Source organism: Maylandia zebra, linkage group LG17 (assembly GCF_041146795.1).
Source record: "Maylandia zebra isolate NMK-2024a linkage group LG17, Mzebra_GT3a, whole genome shotgun sequence".
Lineage (NCBI taxonomy): Eukaryota > Metazoa > Chordata > Actinopteri > Cichliformes > Cichlidae > Maylandia > Maylandia zebra.
In genome coordinates this window covers 38,293,340-38,307,146 of record NC_135183.1, presented here as the reverse complement: position 1 = coordinate 38,307,146, position 13,807 = coordinate 38,293,340, and the positions used below count along the sequence as shown (strand labels likewise).

General features: G+C 42.2%; 1 protein-coding gene across 3 annotated transcripts in view; it reads left to right on the top strand.

The window, feature by feature from the left end:
- Positions 1 to 13,807, top strand: part of anos1b (anosmin 1b) — a 54,335-nt gene that overhangs the window by 36,360 nt on the left and 4,168 nt on the right. For 2 of the 3 annotated variants that reach the window (XM_004553838.3, XM_004553837.3), the window contains exons 5-13: positions 9 to 193; positions 1,881 to 2,010; positions 5,598 to 5,685; positions 6,213 to 6,456; positions 11,048 to 11,186; positions 12,341 to 12,595; positions 12,976 to 13,070; positions 13,403 to 13,571; positions 13,782 to 13,807. The exon at positions 13,782 to 13,807 is cut by the window's right edge and continues 207 nt beyond it. In XM_004553838.3, coding sequence (XP_004553895.2) covers positions 9 to 193; positions 1,881 to 2,010; positions 5,598 to 5,685; positions 6,213 to 6,456; positions 11,048 to 11,186; positions 12,341 to 12,595; positions 12,976 to 13,070; positions 13,403 to 13,571; positions 13,782 to 13,807 — 1,331 coding nt within the window. The remainder of the gene's footprint in view (positions 1 to 8; positions 194 to 1,880; positions 2,011 to 5,597; positions 5,686 to 6,212; positions 6,457 to 11,047; positions 11,187 to 12,340; positions 12,596 to 12,975; positions 13,071 to 13,402; positions 13,572 to 13,781) is intronic. The other variant, XM_004553839.3, reaches the window with a different exon arrangement.

Genomic DNA, 13,807 nt, shown 5'->3' with positions numbered 1-13,807 from the left:
CCTCGCAGGTGTCCCTCTGAAGCCTCGAAGAGACATTAGCTTTTTGGAGGACTCGGAGGGTCGTGTGAAGGTGATGTGGGTGTCGAAGTTCAATGTCAGCGTGGAGCCCGTCGTTTACATACTCCAGTCCCGCTGGAACATCGGCATTCACCCCAGTGAAGACCACGCCTCTCCATGGGCTACTGTAGCCATGGTAAATGGTTAATAGTCACTTTCCATGTGCTAATTAAGTAGTGAGAAAAACTGATATTTACATAACAATTAAGAAGTAAACTTATCATAGACTAAGGAGGGGACTTGTCCTAATAATAGCCTTATGTTTGTGTCTGTTATTGGGGGTTGTTACATGATGTGATGATTATTGATGATTATTTGGGACAGTTGTAGAGTCATTCGGCTGTGAAACTGGCTCCCTGTGCCTTTAAAAGTGGAGCCGCCCCACAAAGTTTGTAACATATCTTTACCTCATAACTCTCAATTTGCCTTGAATGATGAAACTTCTCAGCTATGGAGATGGATGTTAGACTTAGTTTCCACCTCATCAGTCTGCTGCCTTGCTGTCTAAACCTCTCCACCCCAGTCAGTCTCCCATTCTGCCAGGGTAAACGCTGTGTGTGTGTGTGTGTGTGTGTGTGTGTGTGTGTGTGTGTGTGTGTGTGTGTGTGTGCGTCTGTGTGTGTGCGTCTGTGTGAGGTTAGGTAAATAAGCAGAGCTTAAAAAGGAACCACAGGCAGCCACAGTCATTCCACCGGCTGACTCTGAATGACTGAATGCTCATTATGGACTTAAATAGATGGCAGCTCGTGTCTTTGTGTGTGTGTGTGCGCGTGTGTGTGTCTGTGTGTGTGTGTGTGCGACTGTGGATGAGTAGATTTGAGCCGCAGCAGTCACATTTGCACTGTCAAGGAGACAAAACAAATTAATCTTTAAAGATTTTAACCATAGTTTGGATAAACCGTTTCATTTCAACACTATCAGAGGAATTCCAGCCTGACAGTGTTTATCTGACATCATCTGACAGGATGTACAACTTTGTTTTTGCAGCTGAACACTCAAAAATCCTTCCTGAAAGAAGTCATTTTCTGCTTTTGATTAGAATCGTATTAGAGAGGTGTTTAGGAGGATGCAGTTTGTGTCGTGTCATTTAATTAGCCCACCTTAATTCATATAAATGAGAAGAACAACATCAGTCTGTCAGGGGTTAACCAAAGCTAACCAAAGGCCAACACGGGAATTTATCTTATCCAGGTAACATCGGCGTTATCGCTGGGGTCAAAGATACCTCACACAGCTGCAGACAAAGCAGCTGATTATCCTGATTGCCAGTGTTAGAGTGCGAGAACCCAGATAACAGGAGGATACCCGGGGTATGCTGAATTCATATTACAGGGCCCAGCTGCCCATGCATGCAGTTGCAAGAGACCCACCGCTCTTTTTAAAACTTATGAGTGTTAAACTAGTTCAGTGAATATTCTCTTTTTTAAACAAAAGCCTATTTTTCAAGATTTAAAGGTCTGTAATAGTGAGTGTTTTAAAAAATAGTTTTAAATGATTCCTCTAACTCGCACAGACACTAGGAGTAAAGAAAAAGATCAATCAATATTAGCCTTGACTGTTTTTCCTCTGAAAATGATCCCCTCTGTATGTTTGCCTGTCTGACTCCATGATGTTGGGGATCAGAGCTCTGTGGGGATCATATCGTCACTTGCAGAACTCATATAGTCCTCATGCCTCTTGATGTATTTCTTGGTCTGTTGTTATGCTGCAGAATGATTTTGGAGCCAATCTGATATCTTCCTGGTGAGGTGTAAGCACTGCCCTGTATGTCTTAAAATATAAAAACCTAGCCTGCGTATTGTGCCATGCGTTTGTGTGTTTAGACACTCTCTGAAGATGCGATTCTGTCAGATCTGAGACCTCAGCGTTGGTACCAGTTTAGAGTGGCAGCCATCAACAGCCACGGCAGCAGAGGTTTCACCACACCCAGCAAACACTACATCTCCAGTAAAGGTAAGCACACATACTTCGTTTTTTATGAGCGTCTCAAAGTGAGTGATGATGCCTCTGCATGTTGCCATAAGCTAGCGGTGAATTTTGATATTCTGTCATGAGACACTGAGCAAAACACAGATCCTTGCACTCATTTTTTGTCATTTTATGAGAGATATTACACATCCCGCAGGAGGAGTCAGAAAGTCAGGATGTTTTCCTTCCTCTCCCTTTCTGTGCTCTTTCTGTCGTTCACGCAGAGTTGATGGATAAGGTAAAAAACTGTCAGGCAGTCTATAAAACACAAGCAGGAAACCGAAATGTACACAAGTGTGCACACATGCACGCATTTACACAAAGCGTAAGGACTCGCTCCGTTGGTTTGATGCCAGAGTGAAGTCCCTGATGTAGGTCTGAGAGACTGGGTGAAAGTGAGAGTAAGACAAGCGCACACACACACACGAACGCACACGCTGTAGGAGGTATTAGCTGTAATGCTTAGCAGACTTAGGTCATACTGGTATTTTGCCAGGATTGGCTAGTGATATGAATTCACTGCCAGGATTGGCTAGAGCATGTTTGAATGTGAATAATGACTTCAGGTTGGACGGAGCTGTGGAAAAAGGTTCTTTATCAGTTGAACACTTAAGGGAGATTATGAAGAGCAGTGTGAGATAGCATTTTCCACCTCTCAGACGAAATTTTTATAAACATTTCAACCTGTGCCGTGGCAAGCAGAGTGCAGGGTTTGTAAGCGGGGTTGTAGCTGGGCTTTACAGAAGATATTTGCAGGTAGAACTGTGATAAAAGGCAAGTTCACGTATCGCTTTGTGGACACGACGAGCGAATCGCTGAGCGTGTGCAATAAATGCGAGAGAATGTGGATTTCATCAAATGCAGACGGGTCGATAATAAGATGCCCAATAATGTTAAGTTAAAAACGATTTTATTTCCTGCACTCTGCTCAAATTGTCCGCACTCTGAAACCGAAAAGGAGAGGAAACTTTCCAACAGGATATTGGATCGACTGGTGCTGAGATTTGTGATGTCCGCCCCTCTACGACCCAGAATACCCTCTTTGCAAAGGTGTTGCAGAAGCTTAACACCAGCTGAACTCTGCTGCTGGCAGCCAGCTAAACAGGCTTAGCGTACTGCTTAGTGTTTTATGAGGGCGTTATATTTGGGACTATTTGCTGGGAAGAGTAGCTTCCTGAATTCTCTGTAGATGGCTTACTTTTGTATGAAATGACCTTCAGAGGTGCTAATTGTTTTGTTTTTTTTGGTAAATCAGACAGAACCAGGTTAGCTTTTCAAGCTAGATTTATGCTCTGCTAAGTTAACTGGCTTTAAGAAGTTACTCCTCTAAGTCACCATCACATGGTGTAGTTTACAGACATGGTATTAATGCAAAGCAAACCTAACAGGCTGTTTCCTACAGAAAAAGTAATTAAATAAGGGTGATCAGTCTTCAAAATCCATATCTGTGCAAGCAAGAGGCAATAGCTCAGTGTCGAAATGTTGAGTTCTTCTTCTGTGACACGGTGTGTGTTTGTGAGTGTATTTTGAGAACCAGGGTTAAAGGTTAGAGCCACACTTGAACATTTCAAATACCATCAGATGGCAGCCAGAGTCTTGTTTCTACCTCATTAGTCTGATTAGTCAGAGGTTGGAGGTCAGGGGTCACAAATCCGGAAGCTGGCAGATGTTAAGAGGGTTGTGCTTTCTGCACGGTGACCTGACGCTAACCAGAGTGAAACTTGGAAACCGCTTTACATCTTGTTAAAATGTTGGTGTTACGTGGGACCTGCCAGTAGTAATCACGAAGGGATATTTGGATCAGAAAAGTAATCTTGGTGTCTTCACTTTATGACATAAAACATTAGTTCATTGAGAGTGATGGGAAAAGCCCTCAGAGAAGAACATGTTTTGATTCTCATCTGGCAATTACTGCTGGCACTGAGATGTAACACAAAACACCACGTATGCATACACACAAGCAGTCCTGGTCATGGAGTTTCCAGTGTTTTGCCCCAACTTTGATCTTTGCATTTAGGTCAGCCAAGCACAGCCTGGGGCTGTGGGAGGCCTGCCATGGGGGATGTAGTTCTAATCAGATGCATTTTGTAGTTTTAATCAAATACAGGATCAGGGATTTTGGGCTCTAATGAGATACAGAGTCACTGTTGAAAGACTCATACAGTTACCAGCAGTGATGGCCTTTGGTCTGTGTTGTGGCAGCTACTGAAAAGGACGTTAGGTTTCTCCAGTATCACCCACCTTTGATGCTTTAAATCTAATTGGCTCTGTAGACTTGAATCAAACCAAGAGGAAATGTGCTTTTAGCCCCGAGAAAAAGAAAGTCAAGCTGGTAAAAGGTCTTTGTTGCAAAGGACTCACTCCTCTCCTCTTCCCTTTTGTTGATATCAAAAGTTTGGCAGAATTTAAATTGCAAAAGTGTCAACTTTAGACACAAATTACACAAAGAAATTAACAGGTTTTAACACCCAGCAACAAAAATTAAGCCTTTAGCTTGTACTGTGCTATTTTTCCTTTTTTTGCCAAAGAGAAAACACAATGTGCAATGTTACCTTTTTTAACATTAATTTGGTGTTAAATAAAAATCACAGTTTGTCTTTTTGGATGTTCCACTGTCCAAATTTGATGTCTGGAAACATAAAACTTCAAGGGCTGTGAGTGAAACGAAGCAAGAGATAGATTGTGTGCAGTAGTTAAACTTTAACAGTTAATATAGAAAAATGAAAACAAATTTATAGATTCTGGGGTTTTAATCAGAAGAAAAAAAATTAAATTTTGTGATTTTTTTTTAGACAATTAATAGTTGTAAAAAAGAAATACATGAACAAATATAGAATTTTTTTAAGGTGTCCTATGGGAATCTTTAAATAAACTAATGTCTTTTTAATAAGAGCTAAAGGATTTTGGTTAAGAAAACAAAAGGTCCTTTGAGTAATCTGACATTATTTTATGTAATTCTACTTAAATAGTAACATGTTAAGTCAGTGACAGTGTTAACCAAGGTGTTGTGTCCATAGCAGTCTATTGTTGCTGAAGAACAGGCAGGCTTCAGCAAAACCCCTACAGAAAAAAACCCTATGAGCAGCACTTTGGCGACAGTGGGAAGGAAAAACTCCCTTTTAACGGGAAGAAACCTCTGGCAGAACCAGGCTCAGGGAGGGGCGGGGCCATCTGCTGTGATTGGCTGGGGGGACCACTAACATTGTTTGAGTCATCAAACGACTGGATGACAAGCCCACAGGCGCCGTTCTCATGAATGGAAACACAGGCAGCTGGTTTGGTCCTACAGCTGAACTCCCCCTGGATTATCTGCTCTCACCCACCCTCTCTTACACACACCAGGAGAGAGCTGACAAGGTAGGCAGAGAAAGAGATGGGAGGACAACATCCAAGAGTGGACAGGCAGAGTCCCAGAGAGCTGTGGAGGACAGAGAGAACTGGAGAAGGGTGATGGCCTTGTCTTCACTGGGACCCCAGCGACTTCAGCAGAGGTCAGGGGTCAAGTGAAGTGAAAGAAAAAAGAACTGCAACATTGCCTAACTATATGTTTTTCTTTCTGTGTCTCTATGCAGACCCTTCGCCCCCAGAACCGCCCACGAATGTCAGAGTGAGCAACCAGACACTGAATAGGACACAATCAGCGTCCCAGTTCACAGAAAGGTATCTAAAAAGCTATGTCAGTGAAGGATTATCAGATGCATCATTTTATATATAATCTTTAAAATACATCTATTTACCATTGCAGCTGGGAAATCAGTCATAAACTGTGGTCAGCCCTATAAAACACGTCTTCTGTTGTGTGATTGTGTATATGAGCTGAAATTACAGTTTGCCCTTGTTCAATTACATCCTTCGGTGTCTTCTCTATTTTTCATTCTGCAAAACAAGGTCATTTAAAGTTCAGACCATGGCTTGAATCAACAGCGATATTCCAATAACATTTAATAACAGAGGTGATGACTTAAATTGTAGCTTCTGTTCAGCATGATATAAAGTGTCTGAGCCTCGTCTATACATACAGGGAGTAAATAGAGATTAGATAGAGATTGTAAACCCGATGCTGAAAGCAGCTGACAAACAAGCAGAGAATCATTTTCACTGTTAGGGAAGCGCTGCACTTTTTGCTTCTTCCTTAATGGGACTGTTTACACTTACGCCGTAACGTTGCATAAATTTTGCCTCCTAAGGTCGATGGAGAGTGGCGTCACAGTGGCGGTCTTATTACGCTGGGAGCCCCCCAAGGAAGGAGACCTCCCTGTGCACAACTACCGAATCACCTGGATGTCTCGCCATACGCACGCAGCACAAAAACACAAACACACGCTGCAAGCGCACACGCATACAGTAGCCAGTAACACGCACGCACGACCTGCACAGTCACGCACACCAGCACAGGGTAGGAAGGAGAGCAACAGCAGAGTGACTCAGGGGGTAAGTCAACTTTCTACAAGCTTAATTATACCAAATAAAAAATGTGGTCATTTATCTTGTTTCTTTGCTTAGAATATTTCAAGAACATAAACATATAGTAAGTGGACGTTGAAACGTTTCAGTTTCAATTTTCATGATGTTTCAAGATATATCTGTTTTCTTAAGGCTCTGAAAAAGGTGAAAAAGAAAGTGCACTCTTTCAAATATAACGTTTCACATTTCATAATAAGGTAAATCCAACCTCAGCAGTATGTAGGTACTTACTGTCTTAACAGAAACTGAGAGCACTCAGGTGCTGCTATTCAATTCAGTTCAACTCATTTTTATTTTTATTTATACACTGGCAAATCACAACAACAGTTGCCTTTATATTGTAAGGTAAAGACCCTACAGTTATACAAAGAAAACAGAGAAAACACCAACAATTAGATTAAATCGTGGGCCATCGTGGCTCAAGAGTTGGCAGTTCGTCTTGTAATCAGAAGGTTGCCGGTTCGATCCCCGGCTCCGACAGTCTTGGTCGTTGTGTGCTTGGGCAAGACACTTCCCCCGTTGCCTACTGGTGGAGGTCAGAGGGCCCGGTGGCGCCAGTGTCCGGCAGCCTCGCCTCTGTCAGTGCGCCCCAGGGTGGCTGTGGCTACAATGTAGCTGCCATCACCAGTGTGTGAATGTAGTGTAAAGTGCTTTGGGGTCCATAGGGACTGAGTAAAGCGCTATACAAATACAGGCAATTTACCATTTTAAACCCCTGTGACCAAGCTTTTTGGTGACAGTGGGAAGGAAAAACTCCCTTTTAACAGGAAGAAACCTCCAGCAGGGAGGGGCAGCAATCTGCCACGACCTGTTGGGGTGAGGGGGGGGAAGACAGGACAAAGGCACACTGTGGAAGAGAGCCAGAGATGCTAATAAAATACGCTTGATTAACTAATCATCAGCATGAGTGAGCACCTCTGTGAAAGCAGAAGTCTGTTGGTTTGGAGCATTCAGGTGTGTGTTAACACAATGCCAAAGAGGAAAGAAAAGCCATGATCTTAGAGAAGTGATGGTTGGAACAAGGGCTATAAGGTCATTTCCAAACAATTGAAAGTCCATTTCTCTACAGTGAGAAAGATTATTCACAAGACAAAAACATTCAAGATAGCTGCCAGTGTTCCCATGAATAGACACTTACGTCCCAGCAAAATCACTCCAAGGTCAGAGTGTGCAGTGTTCACAGGAACTACAAACCCTACATGTCAGACTATACACGTCTAAGTTGACATGTTAAATGTTAAAGTTCATGGCAATGCAATTAGAAAAAGACTGAACATGTGTAGCTTGTTTGGAAGTGCTATCAGGAAAAGGCTGCAAGCTTAGGTTTGCAAAATTGCATCGGAACAAATCCCAAGACTTCAGGAACGATGCCGTTTGGACAGACAAGACAAAAATGGAAAAGTTTGTCTGCGATACATTGCACCATTTTTAGCAAAAACCGAACACAGCATGTGGGCACAAACGCCTCATACCAACTGTCAAGCAGGTTGGTGGAGGGGTGACGATTTAGGCTTGTTGTGCAGCCACAGGACTTGGGCCCCTCACAGTCATTAAGTTGACCATGAACTCCTCTGTACACAAAAATATTCTCAAGTCAGATTTGCCTGACAGCTAAAACTTGGCCTAAAGTGGGTCATGGAACAAGACAGTGACACCATATTGGCCACGATAGATTTGCTGAAAAAAAAGAGTGGAGTGTTGCAATGGCTTAGTCAAAGTCTAGACCTTATTGAAGTTCGGTGACGGGACCTTAAGACAGTTATGCATAAACAAATGGCTGCATTTCATTCATCTGCAATAACAGATGGATGGGACTTTCTTTTCTGCAAAGTTGGCTTTGTAAGTAAGAAAATTGTAAAATCAGTTAATAAGATCAATATTCTATTTTCACTACCTCAAACTCCTATTTATTGTGTATCATGTGAGCAACCACCTTTCAGTACAGTGTCATTAACCAGTGGCAGCAGATGGCCCCGCCCCTCCCTGAGCCTGGTGCTGCCGGAGGTTTCTTCCTGCTAAAAGGGAGTTTTTCCTTCCCACTGTCGCCAAAGTGCTTGCTCATAGAGGGTCATATGATTGCTGGGTTTTTCTCTGTATGTATTATTGTAGGATCTACCTTACAGTATAAAGCGCCTTGAGGCAACTGTTGTTGTGATTTGGTGCTATATAAATAAAATTGAATTGAATAGGAATAAGATGTAGGACATATATTATATATTTCCTGTGAAGTATAACAGCGCACAATAACACCACATACCCTGAATACACAAGCGGTGTATCTGCACACGAGAGGTTTTATTATGCCTGTAAAGACACGCACCTTACACACACACACACACACACACACACACACACACACACACACACACACACACAGGTTTTCATATATTTGTGGGGACATCTAATTGATATAATGCTTTCCCTAGCCCCTTGTCCAACCCAAAAATGAATGCCTAACCCTAACCCTTACCCTAAACCTATCCATAACCTAATTGTAACCCTTTCACTAAAACCGCATTGTGAGTCTCTACCTCAGGTGAGGTAATGCACAAATTTCCCCGCCGTGGGATCAGTAAAGTCTTAGCTTAAAAATGCCTTCAAACTTGTGGGGACCAGGATTTTGTCCCCATAAGGACTGTTGGTCCCCACAAGTGTAGTAAACGTTGTTTATTTGGTCCCCACAATAATATGTAAACACGTAAACACACACACACACGGTCCTCGTTGTGATTGCTATGGTGGTTTTACAGGCCTGTGCAGTAAAATCTTAAACACTTAAACTTAAACAGGATTTGATTCAGCTACTGTGCTGGAGTAGCAAACTTTGACAACTCATAAAAACCCATTATGTACTCCGCATGTCTGAGGTGTAGCGTTACAAACATTAACAGGACTTTGAATCATCCTTCAAATGACACAGTGTGCATCTTAATTCAAGATGTGGATTCAAATAATGAGCCATTAAAAAAAAACATGCTCTTCTTTATCTTTGTTAAATATGTTTGTGAAACGTTTCCACCAAAATTGATAAAGCTCCAATGTATAGATGCTAAAAACGATCTGTACTCATGTGGTGCAAGAATGAAATGCAAAGAATGATGGGATATGAAGTCAGTTTACAAAGTAACACATTGCTGTTTTGTTGCTTAATTCAGTGACTTCTAACTTGTGAAAGATTTTTTAAAATGTACTGTTTAAATTATATTTAATGCAGCCGTAATACTTAAAGGGGAGGATTTTCTTATCCTGATTATAGGAATGATGATGATGATGATGATGAAATACGCTTATGATGCAGTTAAGTCCAGTCAGCAGTACCAAAATACCCATAATCACAGTAAATAACACAGATATTACAGCTTTGACGTAACAGGTATGGTAGCCTGTGCACTGACTGAACATTTTTTCCTCCAAATGGTAAACACAATCAAAGTACTTGTACGAGACTCTTCAGCTTTAGATGCTCTTTTTGAAGTACGATGTTAACATTTACTTCAGACAAAAAGCTCAAGCATAAACATCAAAGTGCGGCACACTCATATGGACGTAGCTATGCTAAATAGTGATGGCGATCCCAGACTGATCCTGGTGGAGCCATTTATCTGTAGTCTGGTCCTCTGTTCTGCTTGGCTGGGAGGTCTGGAATTTAAATGAGCCCCCCCTAACTAGTGTTTCCTACTTGCAGCTGCATCTACAAACACACACACATACACACAAATCAGGTAGGTAATACCCAGAACAACATAGCTAACATAGCTATGTTGTGTGAAACTTTTCCTATCACAGAAAGCAGTCTGCGAGCACAATATGTTATATTCCCAGGATTGGGATAAAACACATATCCTGTCAATCAGGAATTTCTGCAGGAGTGGAGAAAGCTAGCATTTAAGCCTCGTGGTAAAGTGGGGAATTCAGAGGAAGCACTCGAATGTGAAAAAAACCTCTGCTGTATCAGTGCTTTTAAATATATAGTTCATTGCTTTCTTACATGTAATGTCGACTGACATTATCCCAAACGTCTCTCGCTCTATCCGCTACACAAACGACACACGTAGACACACACACACACACACAGCTGTACAAGGCATATGTTTTGTCTATCTCGAAGGTAATGGAAATCCTTTTACCCCACTTTGTGTGCAGGAAGCACACACACACACAGATTTATCATGCGATCATCTCTTTGTTGTGACTAGTACCAGTCCACGCAGACAAACAGACCTGATTGACTGAGAGCCTGTTAACGAGCTGTCAGTCAAACAGCAGGCTAATGCAGAACAGGCCTGGACTGTCAGTCCTGCGGAGGGACGATGGAGACAACTGGGGTTTCTATGGCGATGATGCTGACGACGTATCAAAGTTAGCAGGTTTTCATGGACCTCGTCTGCAGCAGACGTATCATTAGTGTTTTTGTCACTCTTTACGTGATCCCTGTCCAGATTTAGCTAGTAAATCTGCATCAGTACAGACTGATAAATTGCTAATGTGTTGGACTACACGTGCAAAAAAAAAGACAAATTCCATCTCTATAATCATTCTTTCTATTCCTGTCTTTTAGGCGCAGTGTGAAGTGTGGCTGCACGGTCTACCGCCTGCGACTTCCTACTTGCTCTCTGTCCAGACGGTGGCCTACTGGGGTCAGAAGAGACTGAAGAGTCCTAGAGCGCAGCTTGTCTTCACTACCATCCCTCATGCAGGTAATGAAAGCAAACAGCTGTCCTGTGGGGCCAGGTGATTTGACTTTACAGTTAAAATGCCAAGTATATTTCTTCAATGCAAAAAGAGTAAAATTGCACAGCGGGGTGGGGTTATGTGCAAGCGCCATCCTGGAGCCTCCAACTGTCAGCAAGAAAGCATATTTCCCAAAACGTCTGAAGCATTCATTGAATTTCAGTCAAGTATAAATGTGCTTTTTTTGTGGTGGGACTTGAGTGTGTGAGAGTGCATGGCAGCACCACTGCTTCTCACAGCTGTAGTTCATTTTCAGTAATTATTTCTAGGTGTAAATGTTTGTGCATTTGCATTACATGGTTTACCATAAATCCAAGCCATCTCTATCAACAGTTTGGATGATTACCATCGAGCCTTCAGTGGATTTTGGAGAGTTTTTGTCATGTGGAAATAAACATTGCAAATATAAGAGGCGCTAAATAAATGCAGCCTTCCTGGCCAAGTTTAAACTTTAGTGTTGTTGCGATTCAGCAAGAAAGCCAGCAATTATTAGTTACTTATTTTGAATATGTCATTGCTAGCTTGTCATGAAATTAGCAAATACTGCTTATGCAGCACAGTCTACAGAAGCTGTTTGTTAGCAGAGCCATACGTTATTGAGTTAATGATTTTCCTGTAAGTTCAGGGCTGCTTCGTTTGCTGACTCTCGACATATTCTGTCTACATACAGCTGCGCTGTTGAAACACAGAGTACAGTGGAAAGTTGGTGATGTTAATGGTCTTCCAGGCAACAGAGGTATTTATAGGTGACCTATCGGGTCAGCTCAGCAGAGGATTATAGCCAGCTGCAGCTCTATTACCAAACCACATACAACTTTATATGGAACATGCTGCCATTCATAATTTGGGAGTATTAATATTTTTACATAGTCTCTGCGTATTAGCTGTTTGCTCATCGCTAATGAGGGTCAGTTAGGCCAGATAAAGCCAAGGAGTGTTTCCGCTAGCTACCAGCTGCAGTCTCATTACCAGTTTATGATATTTCTGCCACAGTATAGGTTCCATGTGCTGTGTAACAGGTCTGTATACACAAAACATGCACATGGTCAATATGTAATCCACAGAGACACACAAAAGTAAAGTTTTACGCTGAGTTCTTTTCCTCCGTCCTCTCGACCAGACTCGACCAAAGGCGACGATTTCTCCAATGAGCTCCCCTCTTCTTCCTCTTCCTCTTCATCCTCCCTTCCCTCTTCTCTTTCGATCTCTTCTTTCTCTCCTTCTTCCTCTGACCTCCCGGTTTCCTCCTCTCTCCCTCACCCCGAAACCCCTCTGAGCCCCGTTGCCCTTGAAAACCTGCGGCTGGAGGTCGCCGCCCCTCATTACCATAACAACCAGCTCCAGGTGAAGGTGTTCTGGAAGTGGCCTCAGCATGGTGAGTGGGTCTAGAAACACTAAACAACTGAACAAACTCCTGGTAAGAATATAAAAACATTCAACTTGAATAAGTCAGTCGGCTCGAAGCTTTATTATGTGATAGATAATCCCACAGGTCCACTATAGTAACTCGAATTAGCGTAAGCCGAGCCTTCCCGCCCCTGACTTTTAAGGCTTAATCAATTTCAAATGCATGATTTTGGTTTTTGCACTCGATTCCACTCACTGAAATGTTGAAGTCACAGATGAAACAGCAGTTAGTTCTTCAAATCAAGCTGATAACAAGTTAAAAAAGTTGACAAAAGAAGCATTGACTTTCCTATATCATTCATTTTTACACAAAAAGTAAACGTATCTCTTTGGTCTTTTCGCTAACAGTGAGACAGAGACACGCTGGCCCGTACATTTTGAGGTGGCGACCGCATACCTGCAGCACTAATGTGACAAGCATGGAGAGAACAACTACGGTGCAGGTATACGCACACGGGTGGGGGCTGATCTGTGCGTTTGTAACACTGTAAAGATGTGTTGTTATTCTGTAACTGCAACTATGTGTGTGTGCACGGATTAGACATCACATTTCATCACCATAACACAAATAAGTACATTTCTATGGTGCAGTACAGTTCAGTCTGTGTGTGTAGTTTCTGTCTCTAAGAAATACTCGATACACTTTTTATATTACAAGCTGCTTATGAGACACGTGTGGAGACAAGAATAGGGCTAAAATGTGTGTCAGTTTAAACTTTAACTATAAACATTTCCTTTTTTATCCTTAACTTGGCTTAATTTCCCCTCTCTCCAGGGCACTCATCACACCATCACAGGTTTGCTGTTTGCCTGTAAGTACCGGGTTGCTGTGGCGCTGAAAGCTGACCCACGGTCAGAGGCTGTTGCCTGGCTTACAACCCCGACTTGCTCCTCTGTCAGGGTCAGAGGAGGCAAAAGTTTGCTGTGCAACACTGAGAGTAGGGGTAACTATTTACAGATGTATTCGTGGTGTTCACTAATCCTTTTTTTAAATACCTTTTTGATGATCAGTTTGAATACAAGCACTGAAAAACCACAACATTCAAGTAGTTTTGCTAAACAGCCTTTTTTGCATTTAAGTAGTTGAATCAAACTCCTTAATTTAACCTGGTTTTAAATCATTCAGATAATGTTTTGGCTTTCCTTTGCATCAGAGCGCCTCCTGTCAGGCAGAAAGGTA